Source organism: Canis aureus, chromosome 36, assembly GCF_053574225.1.
Source record: "Canis aureus isolate CA01 chromosome 36, VMU_Caureus_v.1.0, whole genome shotgun sequence".
Classification (NCBI taxonomy): Eukaryota; Metazoa; Chordata; class Mammalia; order Carnivora; family Canidae; genus Canis; species Canis aureus.
In genome coordinates this window covers 17687501-17715115 of record NC_135646.1, presented here as the reverse complement: position 1 = coordinate 17715115, position 27615 = coordinate 17687501, and the positions used below count along the sequence as shown (strand labels likewise).

General features: G+C 42.8%; 1 protein-coding gene and 1 long non-coding RNA gene across 3 annotated transcripts in view; one reads left to right on the top strand and one right to left on the bottom strand.

Annotated features, from left to right (window-relative positions):
• Window positions 1-732: 732 nt before the first annotated feature.
• Window positions 733-3644, bottom strand: LOC144306062 (uncharacterized). The gene is made up of 3 exons (XR_013373104.1): window positions 3438-3644; window positions 2293-2402; window positions 733-2208 (listed from the first exon to the last, which is right to left on the bottom strand). It is a non-coding gene; the product is annotated as an uncharacterized LOC144306062 (long non-coding RNA).
• The window catches only part of PARD3B (par-3 family cell polarity regulator beta), a 979753-nt gene continuing 955483 nt past the window's right edge, over window positions 3346-27615 (top strand). For both annotated transcript variants that reach the window (XM_077885333.1, XM_077885331.1), the window contains exon 1: window positions 3346-3567. In XM_077885333.1, coding sequence (XP_077741459.1) covers window positions 3448-3567 — 120 coding nt within the window. In that variant the 5' untranslated portion in view covers window positions 3346-3447. The remainder of the gene's footprint in view (window positions 3568-27615) is intronic.

Sequence of the window (27615 nt, the reverse complement as noted above, 5' to 3'; positions counted from 1 at the left end):
TTCATCTCTTCCCTCATCTTACGACAACACAGCCTCTGCTGCATGCCACACAAGCTGATTCCAATCTTTCTGTAAGTAGGATGTGGAGAGACTGAGTGCTCTTCCTGGTTAACCTCGAGCTTTCCAAAGCCAGGACGTTGAGGGTTCTAGGTATTGGGGAGGGGCTAAAGGTGGGCCCAGAGGAAGTTTAGGGTGTGAGGAAGAGCAGGAGCTCTTTATTATCTGAGCAGAGGAATAAGAAGTCTGGAGCAAGTGTGAAGAAAATAAAAATGAACCACGAAGATAAAGAATGCAGTCGTTTCATCAGCTAAGAATCTTTGCTCTGTACCATTCTACATGTCTATCAAAAACTTGATGTTAAAAGTATGTGCCACACAATAATGCACAGCATTAGTATCTATTTGTTTCATTGCTCTACTCATTTGGGTACTTACTATGTCAGATCAGCATAGCAATTACTAGCCAGTCTGACTGGAGTCATACTGCTTGGGTTCTAATCCAGTCCAGCCTCTGCTACTTGCTAACAATGTGATTTTACCTCCCTTAGCCTCAGTTTCATCTTTCAAAGGAGGGTAACAAAAGTACCTCTCTTGTGGAATTATTACAAAGGAAAATAAGATACAGATACATAATATATGATGCACATGTGCATATGCATATATGTTCATATGTAAATATATCTTTTTAAAAAAGATTTTATTTATTTAATCATGAGAGAGAGAGGGAGGGAGAGAGAGAGAGAGAGAGGCAGAGGGAGAAGCAGGCTCACTGCAGGGAGGCCCAATGTGGGACTTTGATCCCAGGACCCCGCGATCACGCCCTGAGCCAGAGGCAGATGCTCAACCACTGAGCCACCTAGGTGTCCCAATATATCTATTTTTATTTATAGTTTATATTCACTTTAAACAGTGCCTGGCATATGTTTAAATCAATAGCATTCAGTAGAACTATCCCATGTACTGTTGTTATATAGTTTCTATTTAACTTTTCAAGTTTCTAGGCCTTGTCTTCCCTGCTATCTATCCAGTTGGAAAGCAGTCTTATATTTTGTGGTGGTTGGATGGGTTTTCTTTCCCATCTTTTGGGTGTTCACCCCTCCAGTAGATACTAATGCTGTTTTTAGTCCACATAACTTAGGGGCAGGGGAACCAGGTCTGGACAATCATCTTGCCAGAGGGAAGGTATAGGACTCAAGGTTGGATATGCAAATCCTCACCAGAACAAAGCTGACTGATGTCTGAGATGGCTGTGTTTAAGGCTGTGTAACCTGGAACACTGGAAGGGCCATCTTTGCCTCCTCCAGGAAGATCCTGACTGAGTTGGAACAACATCGAGGAACACAGAGCCAGTAGATATAGAAAGAGGGCCCCTGAGGACGTTGTTTGAGTTTGTAGATTCCATCTTGCCTCAGAGGGGTATTCTGTGGATCTTCCGATTTTATGATAAAAAGATTGAGGAAATAGATTCTGTCTTTAGTTTATTAAAATTAGTTTGCTAGTTGCATCGACTACCAATTATACATCTAATATATGTATTTCAAATCAAGTTAGTATACGGGATCCTCATTGATGCCACTGACCTTATATAAGGCCCCGGACATAGACGACAACCAATATATATTTATTGCATATATGAATTAGTAAAACAAAATTTAAAACTCTCAAAATTCACAAGCCCATTCATTTAATCTCTTGTACATTATTGTACCATCCTAGGCAATTCAAGTTCAATTTAAAAGTGTCTTGATAAAGGAACAAATTATTTTTTTAAAGATTTATTTATTTGAGGGAGAGAGGAGAGAGAGGAAGGGGCAGAGGAAGAGAGAGAAAATCTTAAGCAGACTCCTCACTGAGTGGGGAGCCCAACATGGGGTTGGATCCCAGGACCCTGAGATTCATGACCTGAGCAGAAACCGAGAGTCAGGTGCTTAAGAGGCTGCACCACCCAGGCGCCCCAGGAACAAATCTTTTATAGAGAAACACATGGTGTGGCCCTGAGGATCTTGTTGGACGAAGTAGATTGCTAGAAAACCAGCTTGGGGAGACCAGAGATTCAGCATGGGAAGAAGGGAGATTCTCTTAGGGTAACTAACTTCCTGGTTAGCTCAGTTCCTTAACCTCCCTTAGCACATTCTTCATGCACAAAATGGGAAACACATTTACCTCCCAGGGTCGTTGTCAGGCTCAAAGGAGCTCGTTGTTACGCGAGCTGAGAATGACACAAATATTTTTTTGTTGAGTTTTTTTTTTTTTTTTTCAGATACACCTATTTTAATTGGTGGTGAACACTCACCTGAGCCTCAGCGTGTTTAAAATGGTCTTTGTAGCCAGATGCACAACAGGAGGCCCATTTCAGAAGGATACATGGAAGCATATGCATCATTTCTGGGTCTGGGATGTGACCTTTGGGGCAAGAGTTTCCTCCTCTGTGATATGAAGGGTTGGCTGCAGCACCACGTTTATCCCCCAGAACCCTTGGGCTTTGCCAGAGGACAGAGTCGGTGTTGTGCCGCAGACAAGGCTCCTGGCAGGCCCTCGGGCCAACCTGCAGCTCAGCACCTGTAAGCCGCCACTCCCCGGGAGGGGGAGGGGGAGGGGGAGGGGGAGGGGGGCGGGGGTGGGCGTGGCGCCAGGCACCTGCTCCGGACTCTGCTCGCGTCTCGCTCCAGTCCTCCCCCCCCCCCCCCCCCCCCCGGTCGGTGCAGCTCCGCAGCCTCCCAGCTCGAGGAGGGAGCACCCTCCAGGGTGCTTCAGGAGATCCGGTTTCAGTTCCCGGGCGGGTGGCTCTCAGGTCCCGTTACAGGTCCCCAGGGCTCGGCGGCTGTGCGGGAGGGCCCGGGCCGGGGCAGCGCTCGAGGGAGGAGGGGCCGAGGCTCCCGGGGGCTGCAGGCCCGGGAGCGCCGCGGCCCCTTTAAGAGCGGGCTCAGGCCAGCCCCGGGGCCGCGGGGGCCCAGCGCGCTCGCGCCGCCGCCGAGTTGATCCGGCGCAAAAGTTTCCTCCCAACTCCGGCCCCGCGCGCGCCGCCGCCGCCGCCGCCGCCGCCGCCCGCTGCAGCCCGGGGCCTGGGGCCTGGGGCCTGGGGCCGCCGCCGCCGGGGCAGGGCCGGGGCAGGGCCGGGGCAGGGCCGGGGCAGGGCCGGGGCACGCCCGGGGCACGACCGGGCACGACCGGGGCACGCCCGGGGCACGGCCACAGCCCGGCCCGCAGCTCGGAGCCGCCGGTCGCCGGGCCGGGCCGAGCGGGAGCCGGAGCCCGCGGAGGAGGAGGAGGGGGAGGAGGGGGAGGAGGGGGAGGGGCCGCGGTGCCTGCCCCCCCCCCCCGGGGCACCCGCTGCCCGGGACGAGCCCCCCCCCCCGGGTCCCCGCTCGCCGTCAGCCGCGGGCGGAGGGGGCGCGGCCCGGAGCCCCCGCGGTCGGCGCTGTGCCCGGGGGCGCACACCTGCCCCAGCATGAAGGTGACCGTGTGCTTCGGCAGGACGGGCATCGTGGTGCCCTGCAAGGAGGGCCAGCTGCGCGTCCGGGAGCTCACGCAGCAGGCGCTGCAGCGGTACCTGAAGACCCGGGAGCAGGTGAGCGCGGGCGGGGGGCGAGGCACCTGCCGGGGGGCCCCGCCCGGGACGGCGTCGGCCGCTACCTGTGCGCGCAACTTCGCTACCTGTGCGGCAACGCCGGTGACCCGGAGGAGGTCTTTGGGCGGGTGGGGAGGGCCTTGCCTCTCAGGGTGGCGGCAGCAAAGGCCGCAGGGCGGTCGCTGGGGGGCCTCGCTGCGGATGCTCGACCCGGCGCCCCATCCACGCCCCCTGCCTCTGAATCTGGGGCGAAACAAGCTCCCCGGTGCTTGGAATGAGGAGTGAAGTTCGAGAAGCGCAGCTTTGGAAGGTGTTCCAGAGAGCGCTTCTCTCAGGCGAGTGTTTGCAGGTGCTGCTTGCTCCAGCTGTGATTTTTTTTTTTTTAAGATTTTATTTATTTATGAGAGACATACAGAGAGAGAGAGACAGAGAGAGGCAGAGGGAGAAGCAGGCTCCATGCAGACAGCCCCATGCGGGACTCGTTCCTGAGTCTCCAGGATCACGCCCTGGGCCCAAGGCAGGGGCTCAACCGCTGAGCCACCAGGGGATCCCCCTCCAGGTGTGATTTCTTTTTTAAAGATTTTATTTATTTATTCATGAGAGACACACAGAGTGGGGGGGGGGGGCAGAGACACAGGCAGAGGGAGAAGCAGGGTCCATGCAGGGAGCCCCATGCGGGACTCAATCCCGGGAGCCCCATGCGGGACTCAATCCCGGGACTCCAGGATCACGCCCTGGGCCCAAGGCAGGAGCTCAACCGCTGAGCCACCCGGGGATCCCCCTCCAGGTGTGATTTTTGACCAGGGCGAAGGCCCGCTCCACTTCTGTCCCTCGGAGTTACAAGGTTGGTTGGTGCCAGTCGCAGACCCTTGGAAGTTACAACTGTTGGGGCCTTTGGGATTGAACTCTTGGGAGCTGTTCGCCCTCAGTGACTGGAACAGGAACTTCGGTGGAAGGATGCTGTTTGCCACCACTAACCCGTCTACGTTTTGAGTATCTTTAGTTCTATTAAGTATTTACTAGCGAGCGTGCTGTGTCAGGCCCTGCGTGACTACTGAGTAGATGGTTCCCAGCTCTGTCCCTGAAATCAGAAACAAGTAAAAGTTAAGTGACTATTACTTTTAGGTGTGCAGTGCATCTTCAGAAGACTTAGCTAGACACTGGAGTTCATGATAGGTGTTTGGGTATCATACTGGGATTCTGTGTCTTCTTGATTGGAATCTTTAAATGAAGGCATTGAAAAGCACCTTTTTCTTTTTTGAATCTTCAAATAGAACAGTCTACCCCAAATCCTCTTCAAAAATGACAAGTCATAAACTCTTGCATTTGAGATCAGTGACTCTCTTAGTATTTGTTCTCCTGCTTTGAGAACTGTAGAAATGGCTTGTAACACTGCATGAGTACCCCATTCCCCACCCCACCCCCCACTGTTACAATAGTGTATGCTGTCTGGTATTGTGTAATTCAGTTAGGAACTGAGATTTGCACAAGTATCTAGTTCTTGGAACTGTGTTTCCCTAACTTTTGGAAGTAAGCTAAGGTTAATAATAACATTATTCTAGACAAATTATTACATGTCATTGAAGGATCATCTTAATGAGATGATCAGTTTACTTTTTTACTAGTTCAATGGTACAAATAATTTATACTCTAACATCTTGTGTATTTAGAAGCTTAGAACATGGAGCTGTCCAATAATAGAAGTAAGCTACATACTTATAAATAACATTCAGAGGACTAGATGAAATTCAGTGTGTTATAATTTGATCTTAAAAAGTGTTAAAAAGCTATTGATATCCTGTACCGAAAGCATAATTTATAATATCACAGAACCTATAATGTAATTGATCAGTTTACTGTTATTACCAGATATTACATTTTTCTATGTTTACATTTCTATGTTAGTGAATGTGACATTTAAAGGTCACCTGCAGTTTATAAATCCTCCCTCCCTTCTTTGGCTTTTAAAATCTCAATTTAATAAGTGGCAAGTGATATTTTTTCTTCCCCAAATCTCTCTCTCCCATAGTTTCATTTAAATAGTATTGTGATCATAACAAGGCTTAACTAATATTAAATGGTGTTCCTAATGGAACTAAAATGTCAAGAAATAATCTGTCAAATTCCATGCTTTCATTCATTGAATATAGAAAATAATGAGAAAAGACCAGAAATGTCAAAATTCAATTTGAAAAACAACTTGTCATCAGTTCACTTTCTTTAAATCAGTGAAAGAGATTTAAAAAGCTTGCTCGCCTGGACAGCAAGGTTTTTAGCCCCACACTCAGTAATAAAAACATAACGATAACATGAGTTGTGCTTACTCTCTGCAGACAGTGTTGTAGGACCTTTACGTAAGTTAAATGGCCTCGTGAAGCAGGTACTGATAGTTTCTTTTTACAGATGGGGGCAGAAAGAGACAGGAATATGAGTGACATGTGGTAGAATTGAACCCAGGAACCGAGTCTCTGGATCCTTACTCAGAGTCGCTGTGCACAGCCCAGTAGTTTATTATGCATTGGAATTTATCCATCTTATTTATTTTTTAGTTTGTTTTACAAAGGCCATCCCATTTACAAGCTGCTGTAGTAACCTATCAACCTAAAGATGGCCATTTTGTTTCTTGCAGAGACTTGTGACCTGCACAGGTTCCTCTTGATTATATCTTATACAGTATAGGCCTACATGTAATGGGGAGAAGTCTAAATTCTGAGCCTAATATTGCAGGATTTGCAAACCAAGCATGAAGAACATTCCTCAGTCTGATTACAAATAGAAAAATGGGTAAAATCTCTTAGGTATTCAGGTAGAGAGTGCTATAAGGAAGTAACTATGCCAGGAACATGAATATAAACTAAGCCCATTTCTTTTGGGGCCTTGAATAATTTAGATGAGAGAAAGGCAGATTTCAAAATCAAAGATAGAGTTGAGGTATCTATAGTTTGGAGGGTAAGTGAAGCGCAAGTAGCCATTCTGGATTTTGGGGACAGCATCAGGGAAGTAAGTATCCACCTTCTGCTGAGAGGAAACAAATAAGACTGGTATTTAGGGAATGCGATGAACCAGCTGAATCAGCATCAGATAAGGCCAGAAGTAGGTAAGATACTGAGGACACCTAGGGAACTTTTGGGAAGGCTTTAATTATTTTCTGAAATCTGGGACTTTGAGTTTCCTGCTGCCTTTCCCTCCACGACATTCAATGAACTTTACTGGGAAGGTAAATTGACTATGGGGCAAGAATTATGGGGTTGCTTGCCTTTGGATCCTGGTAGTTTATCAGTGTCCCAAGCTCTAAATCCAATTTACTTAAGTAGTTAGTGGAGAGGAGATTGTCTTCTTAAGCACTCAAGGTGGTGATGATTGGGTAACTAGTTAAATTTATCATCAAAATTACGTGTCACAGGTGAATGGTAATTGAGCCATATCCTGCGAGAACTCTAAACCCTGGCTGCTCATTAGTTACCTCTAATTTATCATTTAACATTTTAAATAATACAAATGCCTACATCCTTTTCTCCAGGATTCTAATTCAGTGAGTTTGGAGCGGAGCCTGGGCATAGGTGATTTTAAAAGGTGATTTTAATGCCTAGCGAGGGCTGAGACCTACTAATCAACTACCTAAATCATTTGGTATCACTGAACTCCTTTGATTTTAAACTCTTTTGATGGCAGATACTGTGGTTTAGACTTCTCCAGACCAACCTGTCATTAGCAATTGTCCCTCTTACCATGAGTGAATTCGCACAGCAGGTGCTCAAAGTTTATTAAATTGAACGTTCATTTATATATATGTAAATAAATATATATATACACACGTCACATGCAGACACACACTAGAAGTCAAAGCGAATAAGGGAAAGACTTGTTTAATAATAAAAATGTATATAGTATGTTCAGGAGTCAAAATGGATGAGATAATAAGAATATTGAGTTAATGGGATAGTGAATATGCTGGAATTTTAAACAGATTTGTGGATTTGACTGTATGAGAATACCTTTTTTTTTTATTTTGAAGGAACATTTGATAGACTTGCCAAAATGAATCTTTTCTGTGTTCAGATATTTTGAATAATTTGTTTTACTGTTGAGACCAGCTTCCCAAATCTGAGCGAGATAAGAGTAATAATTCCATTTTCTGATAAATTCTGGGATCAGCATCTAAAACTCATACAGTAACAAGAATCTGGTGTGCTATTATTGTATGAGCTTAACCTGGAGAAATGGGCTGGAAGTCCTTAAATTCTTGAACTTCTCAGGTTTTGATGTCTTATTTGCAGAATTTAGGGTTCCTGTATACATAAACTAGGACCATATTAGATTCCCAAAATGCTTTTCAATTTATTGGACACTGACTGGCTTGACTGTTTCGTTTTCTATTCAGTCCCCTCACCTCCCCTTTCCTCTCCTCGTATATGGACTTGATGCTGTCCCCAGCACGTGATAGACTGACTCACCACCAGCAGGGCACACACTGCTAGCTTGGTTTTGGTTCTGCTACTTGACTTGCGCAGAAGAGCCTCCGAGTTTGCAGAAACAGGGCTACTGGGTCCTGCCATGACCCACAGACGTGTTTTTTCAATTCTGCTCAGTATCACATTTTGACTTAGTTGCCATGTTTAAAGATTCTGAGACTTCATGCAGAGATCCAGATCTCTGCCTTCTCTGGGTGAAAAATAAATCAGAAGCTCTGACAGTATTGGGCTTTACTTTCCCACCTACTAACCATCATTTGGAGATGAGATACGTCTCTTCTCTTTGGAAGGCATCATTCTGCTCTCCACTCCAGTATTGCCTCACCAACAGTATGTTACTATGCCAGACATTTTACTCTTATTTCCTTATTTATGGCCCATTGTCATTCTTTGGGTTGTTGTAGGCATCTGGGTTTGTGTCCCCTGGATTTTCTTTCTTTCTTTTTTTTTAATTTTTATTTATTTATGATAGGCACATAGTGAGAGAGAGAGAGAGGCAGAGACACAGGCAGAGGGAGAAGCAGGCTCCATGCGCCGGGAGCCTGACGTGGGATTTGATCCTGGGTCTCCAGGATCACGCCCTGGGCCAAAGGCAGGCGCTAAACCACTGCGCCACCCAGGGATCCCTCCCCTGGATTTTCTCTTCCCCATTACACCTTTCTCTCTTCCCTCCTATACCTCCCTCTGTCCCCCATACCTCTCTCTTATCCCCCTCCCTATGCCCCTTTCTCTCTCTCACCCACGACCCACAAACTGAGCCCCCAACTCTCCTCCCCACCCCCAACCCTTCTCCTGTGAGCTACATACAGAATTCGCTGACCAGGTTTGGGACTGCCGTTTGGTTCCTCTGAGCTAATTGCCTTATGTGCAATTGGGAGTCACAACCCTGATTTGTAGTTTGGAGATGGTGCTCATATGGCTTAGTTAGCCAAGTATTTATCTTCATTCCTAGGGCATTCTGTGTCATAGATCCTCTTTGAGGAAGTTGGGCAAATGATCATGTCAGTTTTTTATGAGAGTATGTTTTCTGAAGAGATTGGTTGAGGTGTCAAGTAATAATGCAGAGCTTTGAGTCTGTCTTGGAAAATGTAAAGCACTCCAGTCCAGTAGAACTTTTAGTGATGATCGAAGTATTCTCTGTGTTTTCCAATATGATAGCCTGTAGCTGCTCATGGCTATTAAATACTTGAAAGGTGGCTACTGCAGCTGAGGAATTTAATTTTTTTAAAGGTTTTATTTATTAATGAGAGACACACAGGGAGAGGCAGAGACATAGGCAGAGCAAGAAGCAGGCTCCCTACAGCAAGCCTGATGCAGGACTCGATCCCAGGATGCCGGGATCACGACCTGAGCCAAAGGCAGATGCTCAACCAGTGAGCCACCCAGGCGTCCCTGAGGAATTCAATTTAAAATGGTCACAAATGACTTACCTAAATGGACAGTTCAAGTCTAAGGCTCCTCTGATGATTTCTCTCAGCTGCTTTTGGAACAACTGGTCCAAAACTCATATCCCAGGCAATCCTTAACCTGACATTTTTTATAGATGTGGTTATCCTGTTGAGAACTTTGCCAATCAGAAAAGGATTCATTTAAATTGGTATCCACAGGTGGAAGAGAGAGCCTTAAAATCTTGAATCCTTTACCTAGACATGAGCAAAACTCAGCTTAATTTTAAAGCAAGCAAGGTCTGTCTTCAGTTTGCACCTTTAGTGTGACAGCCTGGAGATGCACGACCTCTGTTTTTGGTATTGGTGGATGGTGGGCCGACAAGGAGTGGTGAACAAAAGTCTGGACACTTTTGGTGAGATTTAAAATGCTTTTGGATGAGCTCGTCCAGCATTCTGAGCCCAAGTATCACCGAGGTAGCTCCAGCCTAGGTCTCTCCTCTGAGCTCTGAACTCTTTAAGTAGCAATTGGCTCAACACCTTAACTTGGATGTCAGGAAGGTATCTGACACTTAGCAAGCCTCAAACTGAACTCCTGACCCCCTATTCCAAATCCATCCTCCCACGGTCTTCCCATCTCATGAAATGGCCCTGTCCTCCTTCTGGTTGTTCAGGCCAGAAATCCTCATCACACTCTTTACCCTTTTCCTTGTATGACTGACCTGCAATCAGTCTGCACCTCAAAGGGACTCTGCTCTCATGATACATTTAACCTAACTACTTCTTTCCAGATTTTCTGGTAGTGTGCTGGGATTCATGGTATTTATTTTATTTTTAAAAGGTTTTTAAAAGATATTTGAGAGTGAGCGAACAGGGGGAGAGGCGGAGAGAGAATCTCCTACAGACCAATGTGGAGCTTGACTGCAGGACCCTGAGACTATGACCTGAGCCGAAATCAAGAGTCGGTCACTTAAACGGACTGAGTCACCCAGCTGCTCCAGGGCTCATGGTATTTTTGTTTCCAATTGGTTTTAGTTTTCCTGTTTCTGCTCCACACCCCCACCACCACACAACACAAAAAGCTAGAGTGATATTTAAAATTCAACACAATTGAATTTAAAATTGAATTTTAATTTAAAATTCAACAAAATTCAATTTTGTCAACACAAAAGCTAGAGTGATATTTAAAATTCTAGTCAGGTCATGTCTTTCTTCTACTCAAGATCCTCTGTGGGCTCCCATTTCTTTCAGATGGTCTATAAGGTGCCACAGGATATGGGTATCTGTGCAAACCAGTTAGTGTAGCAGGCCTGAGACTCTTATCTTTAGTCCTACTTACAAGGCTGATTCTTGATTGGCAGCCAGGAACTTAGATTTGTGGAGCATTCCCATCATTCCCTAAAGGAATGCAAACTAAGCCATTTATGCAAATGGTTATTGTTTATGCAAACAATAAACAAAATAGTTTTTACTAAACACTTGGTCTTTTTCTGAGGTCTAGAATTTTTGTGCATGATAGGGAGGGGGTCTCCATGTGACCAGCCTCCCGTGGAAGCCATGGATGCTGAGTCTTCACGGATCCTTACTTGTAGACAGCATTTCGCAGGTGATGTTAAAACTTTTTATTGGTTGAGGATCAGGGTGGCATCTATTGGAAGTGGATCCTTGGAAGCTTGTACCTAGTTTCCTACAAACGTTACCCTCCCTTTCTTGATTTTTGCTTTATATCCTTTTGCTGTAATACATTATAGCTGTGACAATGACTACATGCTGAGTCCTGTCCTCGTGGTAAATCATTGAACCTGGGTGGTCTTAGGGACCCTGGGACACCATCTCTTATCTTTCAGACCTCCTCTTCCACCCCTCTCTCATTCTCCCCAGCTTCGTGATCTTGTGGCTATTATTCCAACAATGCCAGACAGCCTCCCACCTCATGTGCTGTTTTCTCTGCCTGAAATAGTCCCGTCCAGGTATCCACCTGTCTGGTTTCCTCATCTTTTCCATCTCAAGATTGTTCCTCTCTCCATGAAATCTTCCTGACCACGCTGTTTATAATTATAACCCCTCCATCCATCCATCTTCTGTATTGCTCTTTCCTGCCATTTCTCTCCAGAAATCCTCCCTTGCTACCATATTGCTTATTTTAACTGTATATATTATCTGTTTCTCCCCACTAGAATGGTAGTTCAGTAAGGTAGAGGTCTTGGTTAGTTTTGTTCAGTGTTGACCTGGCTCCTGTGAGAGTGCCTGGTACATAGTGGGCTGGCAATGAACTTTTCTTGAGTTAAACATTCTTTTACCAATGTCTGCTACCATCTGTTGCAGTTATGTCTTGCTCCAGTACAAATTACCCCACCATCTAGTAGTTTAAAATAACTCCAAATACGTGAAGAAGATTCAGTGTGATGTGTTCTGGGTCTGGGATGTTCAACATTGCCTTCTTTATTCACAAGTCTGGTGGCTTGAATAGCTGGGGGTTGGTTCTCCCGGGGGCATATGTTTGGAGCCTTGGTTCTTGCTCTCAGCTGGGTCCCTGAGTTCTCTTCCATGCAGTCTTAGCATCTGATCGTCCTCACCATGGCCTCTTCCCATGGTCTCCAGGGCAGTGTCACTAGACTTCTTAAATGGCAGCCCAGGGCTCCAAAGAGTGCAAAAGTGGAAGCTTCCAAGTATTTGTAAGGCTTAGACCTGCAACTGGCATGATGTTTTCGGTCATGTTCTATTAAATAAATAAATAAGTATTTTTTTTAAAATTAATTAATTAATTAATTAATTAATTTTAGAGAGGGAAAAAGAAAGAACGAGCAGGAGGGGCAGAGGGAGAGATCATCTCAAGCAGACTCTATGCTGAGTACAGAGCTTGACGTGGGACCCCATCTCAGAACTCTGAAATCATGACCTGAGCCCAAATGCTAAATTACTGCACCACTTAGACACCCCTGCCACATTCTATTAATTTAAGCAAGTAACAGTGAAGCCCAAATTGAAGGGAGAGGATTATTCAAGGAGCTGAGTAACAGTAGGTACCGTTCTTTGGGAAGGGCTGCCAATAGAACAAGTCACATCCTTGGTGATATGAACATGAAGATTAATCAGTTGCTATCTCTGGTTTTGATGAGTTTTTCAGCTTCCTAGGGGATGAGGCCCACATGTGAATAACCCAGGTCTGCTCCAGTAGTATGTTTCCTAGGATACAGTGTGGACAAAGAATGTTCTTTGAAACAGAAGACATTGAAGCTGTTTTAAAGGATGATGGGGAATTTGCAAGGTGGGAAAGTGAGGTGAAGCAGTCCAGGAAGAGGGAACAAAGTGGGTAGGCATCAGCTGGTTGAGGGAGTTGTGATAAGTCAGACGTAGCCCAGGGAGGAGCGGTGGTATGTAGAGTCACTTGGACAGGATTATGAATGCCCTTCGGTGATACCCTAAGGTGTTTTCATAGCTTTTTATTTATTTATTTATTTATTTTAAATTTTTTTATTTATTTATGATATTCATACAGAGAGAGAGAGAGAGAGAGAGGCAGAGACAGAGGCAGAGGGAGAAGCAGGCTCCATGCACAGGGAGCCCGACGTGGGATTCGATCCCGGGTCTCCAGGATCGCGCCCTGGGCCAAAGGCAGGCGCCAAACTGCTGCGCCACCCAGGGATCCCCGTTTTCATAGCTTTTTAATGTAGCTATTTGTTTTATTACAGAATTCGTGTTTCACTCAACTGCATGTCTAAAAGTATTTGTATGGATTTAAAAAATGGAGAGGATTTTGGAAAATTAGATTAAAAAATAGATATTTCTATTGACGCCTCATCCAACCCACTTGGTTTCCCTGGTCTCATGCCTTCTCGAGATAAACTTCTTTCAACAAGATTATGAAGATGTGGTAGCTTCATTACTGTTCACTTTTTTTTTTTAAGATTAGAAAAACTTTTTTTAAAGTGATCTCTCCCCCAACATGGATCTTGAACTCATGACCCCAAGATCAGGAGTTGCACACTCCACTGACTGAGCCAGCCAGGTGCCCCTCATTCCTTATTTTTGATGATCATTTAAAACTCTGCGTGCCCGTGTACTTCCCAGGATTTTTAAACATATGTCTCTCTACCCGGTCTCAGTGGGTGCTCCTTATGCTATTTCTACATAGGCTGGTGCATCAGGCTCTGGTTTTGCTCTCAACGGGATGTCCTCTGTTTTGTGGCTCCAGATACCTCTAAATAAACACCTCTACCCCTAAACTTCCTTAGACCCCAATAGCCTCTGGACTTCACTACCTTGGTGTCCCACACACAGTTGAAGCCCATCCTATTCTCTGTAAATCTAGTCTCCATTTCTGCTGCCATCATTCACTCAGATGTCTGTTCCAGAAACCTGGGTATACTTTGTTCCATGGTGATCTTTCTTCTCTTATATCCCGCCGTATGTGTAGTTGGTCCCAAAGTTTCTTTGGCTCCACATATATCTCCTGCATCTGCTTCTACCCCAAAGCCATGCCATTGCTCATTTCTGCTGCGGGGGTTGGTGGCAGACTCTTAACTGGCTTCTCTGCATCCGCTGGTACTGGACTCTTCCAAACCATTCTCCACTGAGGACCTTGCAGCCACAGATCTGGTAATGTAAGAAGTCCCACTGGAAATGTTTAAGTAGTTCCCTGTTGCTTTTAGGTGGGAAGGCAAATTTTGCTTACCTGTGCAGTGCGTTCTCTATCCCTTTATGCCCTTCAGAGTCCTACCTGCGGATTAGTCTTCTCTCCCACTTTGGCCATCCCGGGTAAACCCTGCCCATCCTTCAGGAGGAGTTTCTAGCTTTCTCTTCCCTGGGAATCTCCTCCCTCCCTGCCCTACCTCACTGTCACTCAGGGACCCCATTCGTGTGTTCTCAGAGCTCCCCATGGTTGTGCTTTTCTTTTGGAAGCTACGTCTTAGATCTTATACTTCAATGGCCAAAGTCTGCTAACTTAACAGATAACACCCAAATGATAGTGGCTTGTCACAGCAAAGGATTCTCTCTCTAGGTAGGAGGCAGGGGCTCTGACACACACACAGTCCTCTCCCCACTGTTTGCTTTGGCCTTGGGGTTTTCTGTAGATCTGCACTCTGCTGACCGATGAATCAATAGAGCATGGAGGATACCATAGGAAATTAGTGGCCTGGCCTGGAAGTGGCATATATCACATCTTACTAGCACTTCACTGATAAGACTAGCTCTGTGTCCCATCTAGATGCAGTGGGGTTAGGAAAGTAGTCCCCCTGGATAAAGGTGCGCAACTGGCCAGGCTCTGCCACAAACTGCAGTCATTTGGTCTCCCCACAACACTGCGAACTATTCAAAAACAAGGATTTTTTTTTTAATTTTCCTATCTGTTTTTAAGCACATACCTGACATATAGTGTGTATAACATAAATCCTTGTGAAATTGTTAAATTTCACATTGCTTCTTTTCATAAAACTGAGAATGACTGTATTCAACACAAATTTTTGCAAGTTTAAAGTCTTCATATGTGATATTTTTTTAAGTCTAAATGTAACTTTTCTCTTGATTGTCTTCAAATACCTCATCAAATCCACATTTACTGTAGACAGTAGTTTAGTGGTCCATTATATCTGCCATAATGATTGTCTTAAATAACAGCTTCAGATTCTGACAGGTTGACTCACTTCTCAGATTTTTGAGACTGAGTGCTCTGTAGTTCTGGATTTTCAATGAAGGAATATTATCTTTTTGCTTCATCAGGATATGTGTAGTGCTATTTCTTCTATTTGAACAATGTCTGATTTTCAGTGTCTTACTCATTAATTTCATGTTGATTTAAAAAAATGAATTTGGATTATCTTAATTCAGATGGATTCGTTATGTTTGAAAGGCATGTATCTGTGTCTGAGGGGCTGCCAAATTAGGTTTGCCTCCCGTCTCTGTGCCCAGCCATTCTTTTGATTGCTGGACTCTTGTTTTTTGGATTGCAGTGAAGTGGAATTTCAAGATACCAAAGACAGTCTGATTAAAAAGGGTTCACTCTCAATTTAGTCCCTATCAGGTGCAGTGCCAAGTATCATCCAGATAAATATGCCCTATACTTCTCCTGTCTTCTGCCTCAGGTGAGGTTATTAAACTTGCCAGGAGTCACGGATCCAGGAGGAGTGGTGGTGTGGTGTGGGGGGTTCCATTTGGTGAAGGCGGCAGATACAAGGGGAGATGTCTGCAACTCTTAGCTAAGCCCCTGTCAGCAAGACCAGGGAACCGTATGGACCACAGAAATGATCAGACATATTTTATTGCTTCATTTGAGGCCAAAAATAAGGATTTACAGGGTGCTCTGAACTTCTGATGCCTTTTTAGGGAGATTAAGGATTAGTTTTTATTTTTTTTTAAATCCGTCTTTTTATTTGTTTTTAAGTTGAAGCATAGTCAACACACCGTGTTACATTAGTTTCAGGTGTACAACACAGCAATTGGACAAATCTATATGTTATGCTGTACTAACCACAAGTGTAGCAACCATCTGTCACCACACAACACTATTACAATCCCACTGATGATATTCCCTGTGCTGTACCTTTCATGTCTATGAGATTTCGGGTAAGTTTGGGGCAGCCTGGGTGGCTCAGCGGTTTAGTGCCTCCTTCAGCCCAGGGCATGATCCTGGAGACCCGGGATCGAGTCCCACGTCGGGCTCCCTGCATGGAGCCTGCTTCTCCCTCTGCCTGTGTCTCTGCCTCTCTCTCTCTCTTTGTGTCTCTCATGTAAATAGATAAAATCTTTTTTTTTTTTTTTTAAAGACCTGAAGCCTAGAAAGTGTGAGAGGGGATATATAGGTACAATTTATACTCCTTCCTCTTCATAGAGAGGTGGCCTGTTTTGGGGGAAGGAGTGCAGAGATAGTGGGGTTCCTGACTTAAGAGTGATGGGAAATAACTACAGACCCTTGATCCATCTTTATGTAGAAAGTATGTTGTCTATTCATTGGGGCCTTAGGCCTCTAAGTTGTGGCTGCTTTGCTATTGCCTGTAACAATCTAAACGTCACTTCAGTAACTGGAGAGAGGATTTAGACAATGACCTTGGGTCAAGCCTTGTGTTTTGTGCTGGGGTTATAGAATAAAATAAGGCAAAGTACCTGCCTCTGTCAGGCTTATAGAATAAAAGGGCAGAGAGAACAATGTAGATGAACAAAACGGTGTGGAGAGGGCCCTGGAGTGGTGGATGGAGGGAGAGACTGAGCTTGGCTTTGCTTGGAGCAGGGAGAGATGGGCAGTTGTGCAGGCTCCACTTGGGGAGTGCTAGCTGGGCAGAGTTTTGAAGAATGAATGGACACTTGCCAGAGCAGTAAAGGTAGGGAGAGACACTGGAGGGAGGGGAGAGGGAGATGGGAGGTAGGGGAGAAAAAGGGAGGTATGACTATGGAAGGTTGGTGGGGAGGGAGAGAGGAGCAGCCAGCCTGTACCTGAAGGTAAGGTTTTTCTAGGGGGGAAGAGGATAGTACTATGGAATATTTTCCAAGGGTGACCGTGGGAGGGAGTGGTAGAGAATGAGGGCCATGAGAAGAGGGCAGGGTCAAAGCCAGGAGGCTTTGTTATGAGGAGCTAAACAGCTTGAGGTTCCTTGACTAAGGATCTGCCTTTTTATATGGCTTGCCCTGGAGAATGAAGACAGGAGCTGAGACTAGAGGTAGAGAAACTGGTCCAGGTCCCTGGTGTGCGAGTGGAGGATAGACATGTTGAAGCAGAGGAGGAAATGGACTTTGAGATTTGGGGGGGACCAAGGGATCAGACTTGGGAGTTGATTCTGTGTACAGGAAGGTACATAAAGGAAGTATGGGTGGAAGTGGGGAGAGGGAGCAGTTTGAATTTTGTGTTACAGTGAATACCCTGTGTTCTAGGCATGGAGGCCGGGGGATGCAGGGACCAGTAAGAACTGGCCTGGGCCCTCAGGAGCCCCGTAGACAGGGGTAGGAGAGGTGGGAGACTAAGGACAGATGAAGAGCTTGCTGGGGAGTATTGAGGGCCTGGCTGAGATGATAAGTCATGTGTTCATAAAGATGCCAGTCTTTTGCGTCACTTGTTTGGCATTAGATTAGAGCTTTGATGCAGGAGTGGGGTTTGAGGGCAGATGTGGAAAAAATGTGGCGTCCAGAAATGAAAGTGGTCAGGCTAGGTTGATGAATATATAAACTATCTTGGTGACTTTCAGACTTCTGTGATAGATTCAGAGTGGCTGGATGGAAACCCTAGGACTGCTACTCCAGACCTACTCTTGACTGTTCTGCATGTGACCTAGGAGGCTAAGCAGTGTAGACTCTCTGTCTCTGGGGCTTCTAGTCAGCTCTGGGGGAGGCTCCAGCAGAAGGGAGGGTGGGCAACTCCCGCCTTTTCAGGTCACTGTGGGTTAGCTCCCTCTCTTCACTGAAGGCTACCCCTCTGGCCAGGCACCCCCTCCTCGCAGTCCTCTCTCCACTGTATCGATATCTACTCCTTTCCCTACCCGTTGGGTTCTGGATGGTGGCAAGGGCTCACTTTAACGTGGGAGCACTGTCCCTTAATGTTTTCCCTTAGCTTTGTGAACCTTTATAAATAGTTTATTATTATTCTTGTTATTATTATTATTTTTAAAGATTTTATTTATTCATGAGAGACACAGAGAGAGAGAGGTAGATACACAGGCAGAGGGAGAAGCAGGCTCCATGCGGGGAACTCAATGTGGGACTCGATCCCAGATCCTGGGTCACGCCCTGAGCCGAAGGCAGACGCCCAGCCTCTGAGCCACCCAGGTGTCCCTCTAAATAGTTTATAAATAGTTTATTAAACACCTCAGTGCCTCATTTGAGTGAACCATCTGTTTCCTGCCAGGATTTGGATTAAGAAATACAGTAATAATAGATCTTCCTTCAGGATCCAATATCCTAACTATATATGCACACACACACAGTTGAAATAAAAAATTTCCTGGCTGTACTTATCCTTACCTCACTCTATTTCTTTTGTTCTGTTGTTTTCTTTTTTTTTCTTTTTCTTTTTTTTTTTTAAGTAGTTAGGACATACTGATTTGATTTTACTACCCACTAATAGGTTAGGGCCCAAAGTTAGAAAACCACTGGGGCTACCTGATATTTAGGGGACCTTGGATTGGTCATCAGGTCAGGTGACTCTAGACATCCTTACAGCTCTAAAATCAAATCATTTTTGGCTTGGAATAAAGTGTGAGGCTGAAGGCAAATTCCTATGTCAAGTATGCTACAAGGGTTTAAGTTACAATCTGTGGATTATGTTAAATTCCCTACGTAGATAAGATTTGGATCTTGAGACTTGTGAATGGCCAGCATGTGAGCTAAGAAGTCATCTGCACCCAGAAGTGCACAGAGCCGGATAAAATCTAGAAAAAGTCTCAAGAATTGTGTTTGTCATCTCCTATTTCTTTCATTGAGACCTAGTACTAGTATTGGTAACTTTATATATTAGTTTCTGAATTACTTTTGTAGCAAAGAGTTGAGGAAGTGTAAAATGGCGGAATCATCCTTGTCTCTGTGTTTAGAGACACATTTATAGAGATTCAGTGGGTTTAAGTTTTGACAGCAGTGTTAGGTCAGAGACATTTTCCGAGAATCTTAAAAAAAAACAAACCAACCTCAAAAAACTGAAAAAAACCCCAAGAGTTTAGAAATTTCCAGGAAAAAACTCTTTTATATACATATAAGAGTATACATTACATATAATGTAATTTTATAATATATAATATGACATATAATATATAAGGTACATTATGTATGAATAATATAATATATTATATATAGATATAATTTATATATAATTTATGTATATAAATATTAAAAATATATAAATATTTATCTTTTGGTTGCTGCAACTAGATTTGCAGTTTAGATCTGTTCCCCTTTTGTTCCACTTTTTGTCCGTGGGTGAGAAGGACCCCTTGGAAGTGTGAGTAGGGATGGTGAGGAGTCCCTCACTCTGTTGCTGTACTAGTTTCATAGGGCTGTCATGAAAAAGTTCCGTGACCTGGATGGCTTCACACAAAAGACATTTTTTTTCACATTCTGCAGGCCAGAGGTCCAAAATTAACATGTTGGCAGGATCGTGCTCCTTTTGAAGCCTCTGAGAGCAGAGCCTGCCTCGCCTCTTCCAGCTTCTGGTAGGCCCAGATACTCCTTAGCTTCTGGCAGAGCAGCTCCAGGCTCTGTCTGCATCTTTACATGGCAGTTCTCTCTGTGTCTCTGTCTCTCTCTCCCTCTGTCTCTTCTCCTCTTTACAAAGTTACCAGTCTTATCCGATTAGAGCCCACCCTAATGACCTCACTTGAGACTCTCTTGCTAATAAATAAGATCACACTCATAGGTACCAAGGGTTAGGACCTCAACAGAACCTCGGGGTGGGGGGGGGAACGTAGTTCAATTTATACTAATTGCTATTCATTTTGAAGCAGGTTTTCCAGCTTTTACACTAACAGACTTCAGAAGAATTCTGTTGATTCCTCATTGCCTTCCCTTTAGTATTGCTCTCTTTCTTCCTCATATTTTTGTCCCAAAATGGTCAACCGATAACTTACTGTCTGTTTTATTGGAGAACATAGGTCTGTGGTCTGCTGTCACTTACTACTACCCTTCCCACTTAAATATTCTGGTATCTGTGCTCTTGTTCTTATCTGCCTCTTCCAGTGACCTTTTGGAGACTCAGATTTTTCCTGAATTTCATCTTGTCTCCTGTCCTTTGTGGTCTGGCTTCATCAAGCATTGATAAAAGCCCAGTCGCTTTTATGAACTGCACTCGTTATTCAGCCTATAATTAAGTTACTCTGGAGAGGGCAGGAGGGGTTTTTGAGCACCTATCAGATGCCATATCACACAGTTCCCTTTTTTCCTTCAGGGCTTCACAAGCCAGTAAGGGAGCATCATACATAGAGAAAATGAAGAAATCAGGGGCGCCTGGGTGGCTCAGTCAGTTAAGCATCTACCTTTGGCACAGGTCATGATTCCAGGGTCCTGGGATCAAGCCCTGCAGGTGGAGTGGGGAGCCTGCCTCTCCCTCTCCCTCTGTGCCCCCCCCCCCCACTCATGCTCTCTCTCTCTCTCTCTCTGTCAAATATATAAATAAAATCTTAAAATAAAAAAGAAAATGAAGAAATTAGCAAACAAATGCCAAATGATTTCTCTGGGCATTCAGAAGGGAAAGAGCTCACAGTGGGTTGGGATGGCCAAATGTGAAAAATAGACAGAATTTAGACAACTGAATGAAAGGAGGGTGCAAGAGTGTCTGATGGCAGAGATGAGGAAAATAGGAACATTGCAACAGTTCTCAATCCTACTGGTCCCAACACCTCTTTTTACTCTTACATTTAAGAGGACCTGGAAGACCTTCTTATGTGGATTATATCTATTTATATTTACCATATTAGAAATAAAGCTGAGAAAACAAAAAATACATCTAATTGATTTGAAATAACAAAGAGACCGTAACAAGTTATGAGCACTTATTCACATGAAGAAAAATTTTTCAAAACAAAAGAAAAATTGAGAAGAGTGGCGCTGCATAACATTTTTTTTTTTTTGCAAACTTCTTTGATGTTTACTTACCAGATAGTTTCTCAAATCTGCTTTCTCATTCAGTCTGTTGCAGTTGGTTGAAACCTATGAAGGAAATCCTGCCTCACATAGATATATAGTTGGAAGAGGGAGGCGCATTTTAATAGCTTTTTCAGATAATTGTAGATATGCTTTTTGTATACTATATGCAAATTGAACACATGGGTTTTCTATTTCTTTCTTTCTCGTACATGTATTATATCACAGTTTCTGTGGGTTAGGAGCCTGGGCACCGATTAGCCCACCCTTCTTCTTAGGATCTTACCAGCTACAGTCAAGATGTCAGCTAGGATGCATTCTCAGGAGTCTTGACTGAAAAGAATCTGCTTCTAGGCTCATTCAGGTTTTGGTGGAATTCTTTCCTGGCAGCTGTAGGACTAAAGGGCCTGGCTTTTATTGGCTACTAGCTGGTAACCAGCACCTGGAGGCCACCTTCCTTTCCTAGAGGTCACTTGCAGTTCCTTAACACATGGCATGTTCCAGCCTGACTTATTACTTAATCATACCAACAAGCAGGATCTCTAAAGCACATTAGGCAGCAGGACACATCTTCTATAACATAATGGATTATGATTATAAACATTAAAATTGTGAGGTTCGTGATAATAAACATCTTAGGAAGTGGCAGTTTTCTTAAAGGTTAGTTGCAGTGTGAAGTCTGAAATTATACCAATGAAATTTTCATAGTGTCACGTTATAATCCATTGGTTCATGTTGTGCTTGGAATAGATCTGTTATCCGTGCGTGATCTTTTAACATCCCGTATTGTGGTTCACTGAGTTATGCCAGTCTTTCAAATGTTGACCTGTTTCATTATACAATTTCAAAAACCACATGCATTGATATTACCATCGATTTCAACTGAAAGGTATATGTATTGGGAGATTATTGAGCTCATGGTGGTGGATACAAGTTTTTTGAAACTTTAATTTCTGCTTTATTATTGGCAACAAATACTGTCATTTATTTTCTATTAAGTGCTTTGGTTCACATCATCCTTTTGGAGAAATATCTGCCGAAAGCTCAGGTGTGAATAACCATAGTTTGGCAGTCTTAGGAGTGCTCCATGAAAAAAGCTCAACTTAAGAAATGATAGGAGTGCTTTTCCCTGAGGTAACTATTGTATGTTGGTATACAGTGTAAAAAAAAGGTGTGAAATCAAGGCTTGAGAATTAATAAAATTTGCATTGCTTTGTCAAAGTCAGATAGGCCCTTTTTTTCCAGTGCAAATGAGTGACAGTGAAGATAAACGACTAGTACAATTCACTGCTTTTCTTTTAAGTATAACTACTATATAGTGTCATTTTAATCTCAGGTGTACAATGTAATAAATCAGCAATTGTATATACTTCTCAGTGCCCATCACGTTAAGTGTGCTCTTAGTCCCCTTTATTTCACCGATCTCCCTAGTTAGCCTCCACTCTTATAACCACCGGTTGTTCTTCATATTTAAGAATCTTTTTTTTTTTTTCTTTTGGTTTGCTCATTTGTTTTGTTTCTTCAATTTGACACATAAGTGAAATCATTTGGTATTTGTCTTTCTCTGTCTTATTTCACTTAGCATTATACCTTCTAGATCCATCCATGTTGTTGCAGATGGCAAGATCTCATTCTTTTTTTATGACTGAATAATATTCCTGTGTGTGTGTGTGTGTGTGTGTGTGTGTGTATAACCACATCTTCTTTATCTATTTATTAAGCATATACACTTGGGTTCCTTCCATATCTTGGCTATTGTAAATACTGCAATAAACATAGGCATTCACATACCTTTTTGAATTAGTGCTTTCATTTTCTTTGGGTAAATACCTAGTAGTGGCATTATTGGATCATACAATAATTCTATTTTTAATTTTTTGAGGAGCTGCCCTGCTGTTTTCCACAGTGGCTATACCAGTTTTCATTTTTACCAACAATGCATGAAGGTTCCCTTTTTCCTACATCCTTGCCAACACTTGTTATTTCTTGTCTTTTTGATTTTAGCCATTCTGACAGGTATAAACAATTCTCTGCCTTGATTCAAGCAAAGGTACTAGACTTTTTTTTTTTTTTTTGATATTTTTTTTTAGGGGAGGATAAAGGGAGAGAGGGAGAATCTTAGGCAGGCTCTATGTCCAGCATGGAGCCTGACGCAGGGCTTAATCTCACAACACAGATCCTGATCTGAACCAAAATCACGAGTCAGACACTTGGGACACCCGGGTGGCTCAGGGATTGAGCATCTGCCTTTGGCTCAGGGTGTGATCCCAGGTATGGGGATCAGGTCCCACATCGGGCTCCCTGTAGGGAGCCTGCTTCTCCCTCTGCCTATGTCTCTGTCTCTAACGAATAAATAAATAAATAAATCTTAAGTGTCTGACTGTTTTTTTTTTAACCTGCTGAGCCACCCAGGTACCCCAAAGGTACCAGCAGTTTTACTTACCGCTGCTTTTGCACAGGCAGTGCAAGTGTCAACACAATTATTCCAATGATAAACCTTGAGATTCCACAAGGTTACTCAATATGTTGACTTTCAATTCCAGTGTTTATTGTCAGGCATTCACAGTAAAACAAAAACAAGCAAAATGATTAGTATTACTACTAAGTAGTTTATCTCATAAAAAAGAAATAGCAGGTTCAGTCACATCTGTGGATTAATCCATTTGTAAGGTACAATTGCAAAGGTACAATTATGTAGCTGGGATATTAACCAAGTCTTCACATTTACAGATTAAATATTTTATTTGAGGAGTTATTATATCATTGGGAAGTGCCACTGCCAGAATTCTTTTTAAAACTGACTTACCCAGCAAGCATTCAGCAATGTCCACTGTCCTAGGCTTCTTGAGTGTCTCAGTTCTTGAGTGTATTTTCTAGCTAGTGCAGTACAATAGCTTGCCCTATAAGGTGCATCAATGGCTTTTTCATTTCCAGTTTGAAATGGTGTAATGACTTTGGCTTTTAAAGTTCTCATCATGTCTGTATCTAAAAATATAAATTTTATTTTCCTTTACATACTTAGTAAAGAATTTCAAAATGGTGTTATAATTTACTATTGGAAAATACTTGTGTTGCATAAGACATAATAAATTACTAGTATCTGTAAGAACTAGGAAAATCTAACTTTCATCATATTTTTGTCTATATAGTTCTGACCATTTTTTTTTCTTCTTTTTTAGTATATTCTTTCCTTCCGTGAATCAGATCTCTGGTGTATCAGTTTCATTTTTTAAAATTAAAAGTTCTTTCTTAGTATCTTTAAATATAAAGTTTTTAAAATTTGTAAAATATTCACAACATGATATAGACTATTAATACAATTACGTTGTGTGATCATCCTCACCATCCATCTCCAGAACTTTTCATCTTCCCAAACTGAAACTCTATAAGCTAAGGAATTTTTAAGCAATAACCTCCCACTTTCTTTAACCTTTGGCCCCTGATGATTATCATTCTACTTTTTGTCTCTATGGATTTGGCTGCTGTAGGTTCCTCATGCTAGAGAAATCAGACAATGTTTGTCTTTGTGACTGGCTTATTCACTTAGCATAATATCTTTAAGGTTCATCCACGTTGTAGCATGTATCAGTGTTTCCTTCCTTTTCAGATTTGAATTAACATATTTTATGTGTATAGCACATTTTGTTTATTCATTCATCCTTTAGTGGGCATTTGGATTTCTTCCATCTTTGACTGTTGTGAATAATGTTCTCTGAACATAGGTGTGCAAATACCTATTTAGGTCCCTGGTTTCAGTTCTTTTGAGTATATTACCCAGAAGTGAAATTGCTGAGTTATGTGGTAATTCTGTGTTTAATTTTTTTTTAAGGAACTCTCATACTGTTTTCCACAATGGCTGTACAATTTTACATTCCCACCAGTAATGCACGAGGGTTCCAATTTCTCCACTTCTGTGTCAACATTTAATAATTAATAGCCACCCTGATGGATGGGTCTCATATCCAGTTTTAAACCAGTGATCCATCTTAGGAATATGAAAAAGTTATAAATTATTTTATTTTAGAATGAAATGTTTAATTTTAAATTGAAGTTTGTTATATTTGGACATTTAGAGGTATTGAAGTTTGGAAATATTATTGTAAATTTGTGAAAGGACAAATAACGTGTATAAATAACCTTTTGAAATTACTTGGGGAAAAGTTTTGGCCTTGTGGACCTCCTAAAAAAAAGTTTTGAGACTACCAGGGGTTCATAGACCTCTCTTTGAGACCAGCTTGCTGAAGTATACTATCGGAACGAGTTCAGACACTGTTAGCTTGGGTGGGTAAAGCTCTTTATCTTGGTTTACAAATCTATTTATTGTGAACTTCAAACATTTTTTTTCCCCACAATCTATACCCATGATTTTATTCTTTTTTTAAAAAGAAATAAACAAATCAGTTGCTATGTAATTAATGTTGGGGAGGAAGAATGTTTTGTCATCTAACTAGGAACCTCTTAAGATCTGGCAACAGAAGGCAGAAATAAAGTGTACTTTTCTGATAGAAATATTTCGTCTGTTCTTAGTGTTCTTTAATATTAAAAAAAAGGAGGATGGATGTATCAGTCTTGAAATTAACAGATTTCTCTGAAATGGCAGTTATAAACCTATTTAAAAGATTTAAAATATATTGTGAGAACCCAGCTGGCCTTTGGGGCATTCTTCTTTCAATATACTTGAATAGGAGAATAGGAAAAGCCTCCATGGGATTAGATGATTGCAAGAAATGGTAGAAATTTGGTTAACAAAAACATTATAGCAAAAGTTAGAAACATTATTTCATATTTTAAAACCCAAATGTATCACTATTTTAAATGACATACCGAAAAAACCCCAATATTTAAATGACAGTATTTAATTTTTAAGTGGGCATCCATTGACCATTAGGAGTAGTGGTGCTGAATTGGAGCTTCACCTGAGGTCAGGGGCAGCCTCACCTGTTTTGCTTTTTTGCTTTTACTGCATAGTTTAGGCTTTCTTGAAAAGAGCTTCTCTATCATCAGTTGTCTCTGTGTGTATAATTTATATTTTTTATATTTTGAAAAGAATCAAAGGTGGTGATCACTCATTTTATATAGTGGGACTTTTTTTGCTATAATTTAGATGCTGTTTAAAAATCATACTACCTTTTTTTAAACTTTGATTCATGGAGAATAGACTTGTGCAGTATAAATGTTTAAATAATGTATACAGATATGAACACCTAGGTTGACATTTTAAGACAAGATATGTAGTAGACCAGTGATCATCGGAGGATGGACATCCTGTGACTGTTAATTGGAGACTGTGGACTGTGTACAAATTGAATGTCCTGTAGCAGGAAGTCTCAGGTGGCATACCTGGCATTCTTGGTTATGGCCAGGTTTTTAGGTAATAGCTGCATAACAAGATAATTTAGTATTTGTAACTAAGAACTGTCTTGAGAGAAACTAGTTTATTTCTCTTTAGCTTTAATATCACGAGGAACACAATTTTTAAAATATTTCATTTAAATGTAATTTGGCTACATATAACACCCTGTCCTCATCCCATCAAGTGCCCGTCACCCAGTCACCCCATCTCCCCACCTTCCTCCCCTTCCGCAACCCTGTGTTTGGTTCCCAGAGTTAGGAGTCTCTCATGGTTTGTTTTCCTCTCTAATGGTTCCTCACTCAGTTTCCCTCCTTTCCCTTTTAGTCCTTTTCACTATTTATTATATTCCACATATGAGTGAAACCATATGATGATTGTCTTCCTCTGATTGACTTCCTGAGGAACACAATTTTGAATATTTTAAATTGTTCTATGCAGTGATGATGAAAACTAATTGGGAAAGAAGGGTAAGGACCCAATAAGGAAACTGAATGTTTGGACAAAAAGTGGGGAGGTGCTTGACGTGAGAATTATTCCATGTCCCTTGGCCACATGCTGCCTGTAGCTTCAGTGATCAGGATATGAAACACCGTCAGGATGGCATAAAAACAAAATCTCTTCCCTGCTTGTTTGCCATGCTGTCCTACGTTTGGGCCTTGGAATATTGAGTTCAGAGTTTTAAATGCATGTTGACATTTATAATAGGGCTACATGAGGCTCAGAGTAGTGGTGTCGATGATAGTTGGACTGGAGGCTTGTCTGATGCTCAGTGCTGATGGAATCAGAATATGATGCCCCTTCTGAGAAGGTAAAGCCATGGGCTCAGATACCAGTGCCAAGGAAAGCTTTCTGTGCTCTGGGTGTGGCCAGCCTTGCCTTTCAAGAGTGGTAAACTCAATGAACTCATTACTGCATGAAGTGGCATAAGTGCAAAGTATAAAGAATTTGGCTGTGTTTATGAGGCCTGACCAGACCATACCTCACCGTCAGGTGAGGGAAGATGCTGGGAAGACCAATCCACTGCTTTGTGCCTCTTCCTATGTTTAGCTTGGCACACAACCCTGGGTAGAATGAAGCCTGACAACTTTGTTTTCCTCATCAGGACGATATCCACCTGGCTGGATTAGCAGACTGAATTTCTCAGGACAAGGTAGTCGAGAACGTTGTAGTTCTGGGACTGCTCAAGAATATTGAGAGTCCTCATGGCTGGCATAGGAGCTTAATTCCAAAGGCAAGAGAAAACAGTGGTAATGATATGGTAAAGGAAGTCTTTTAGGTAGCTTGC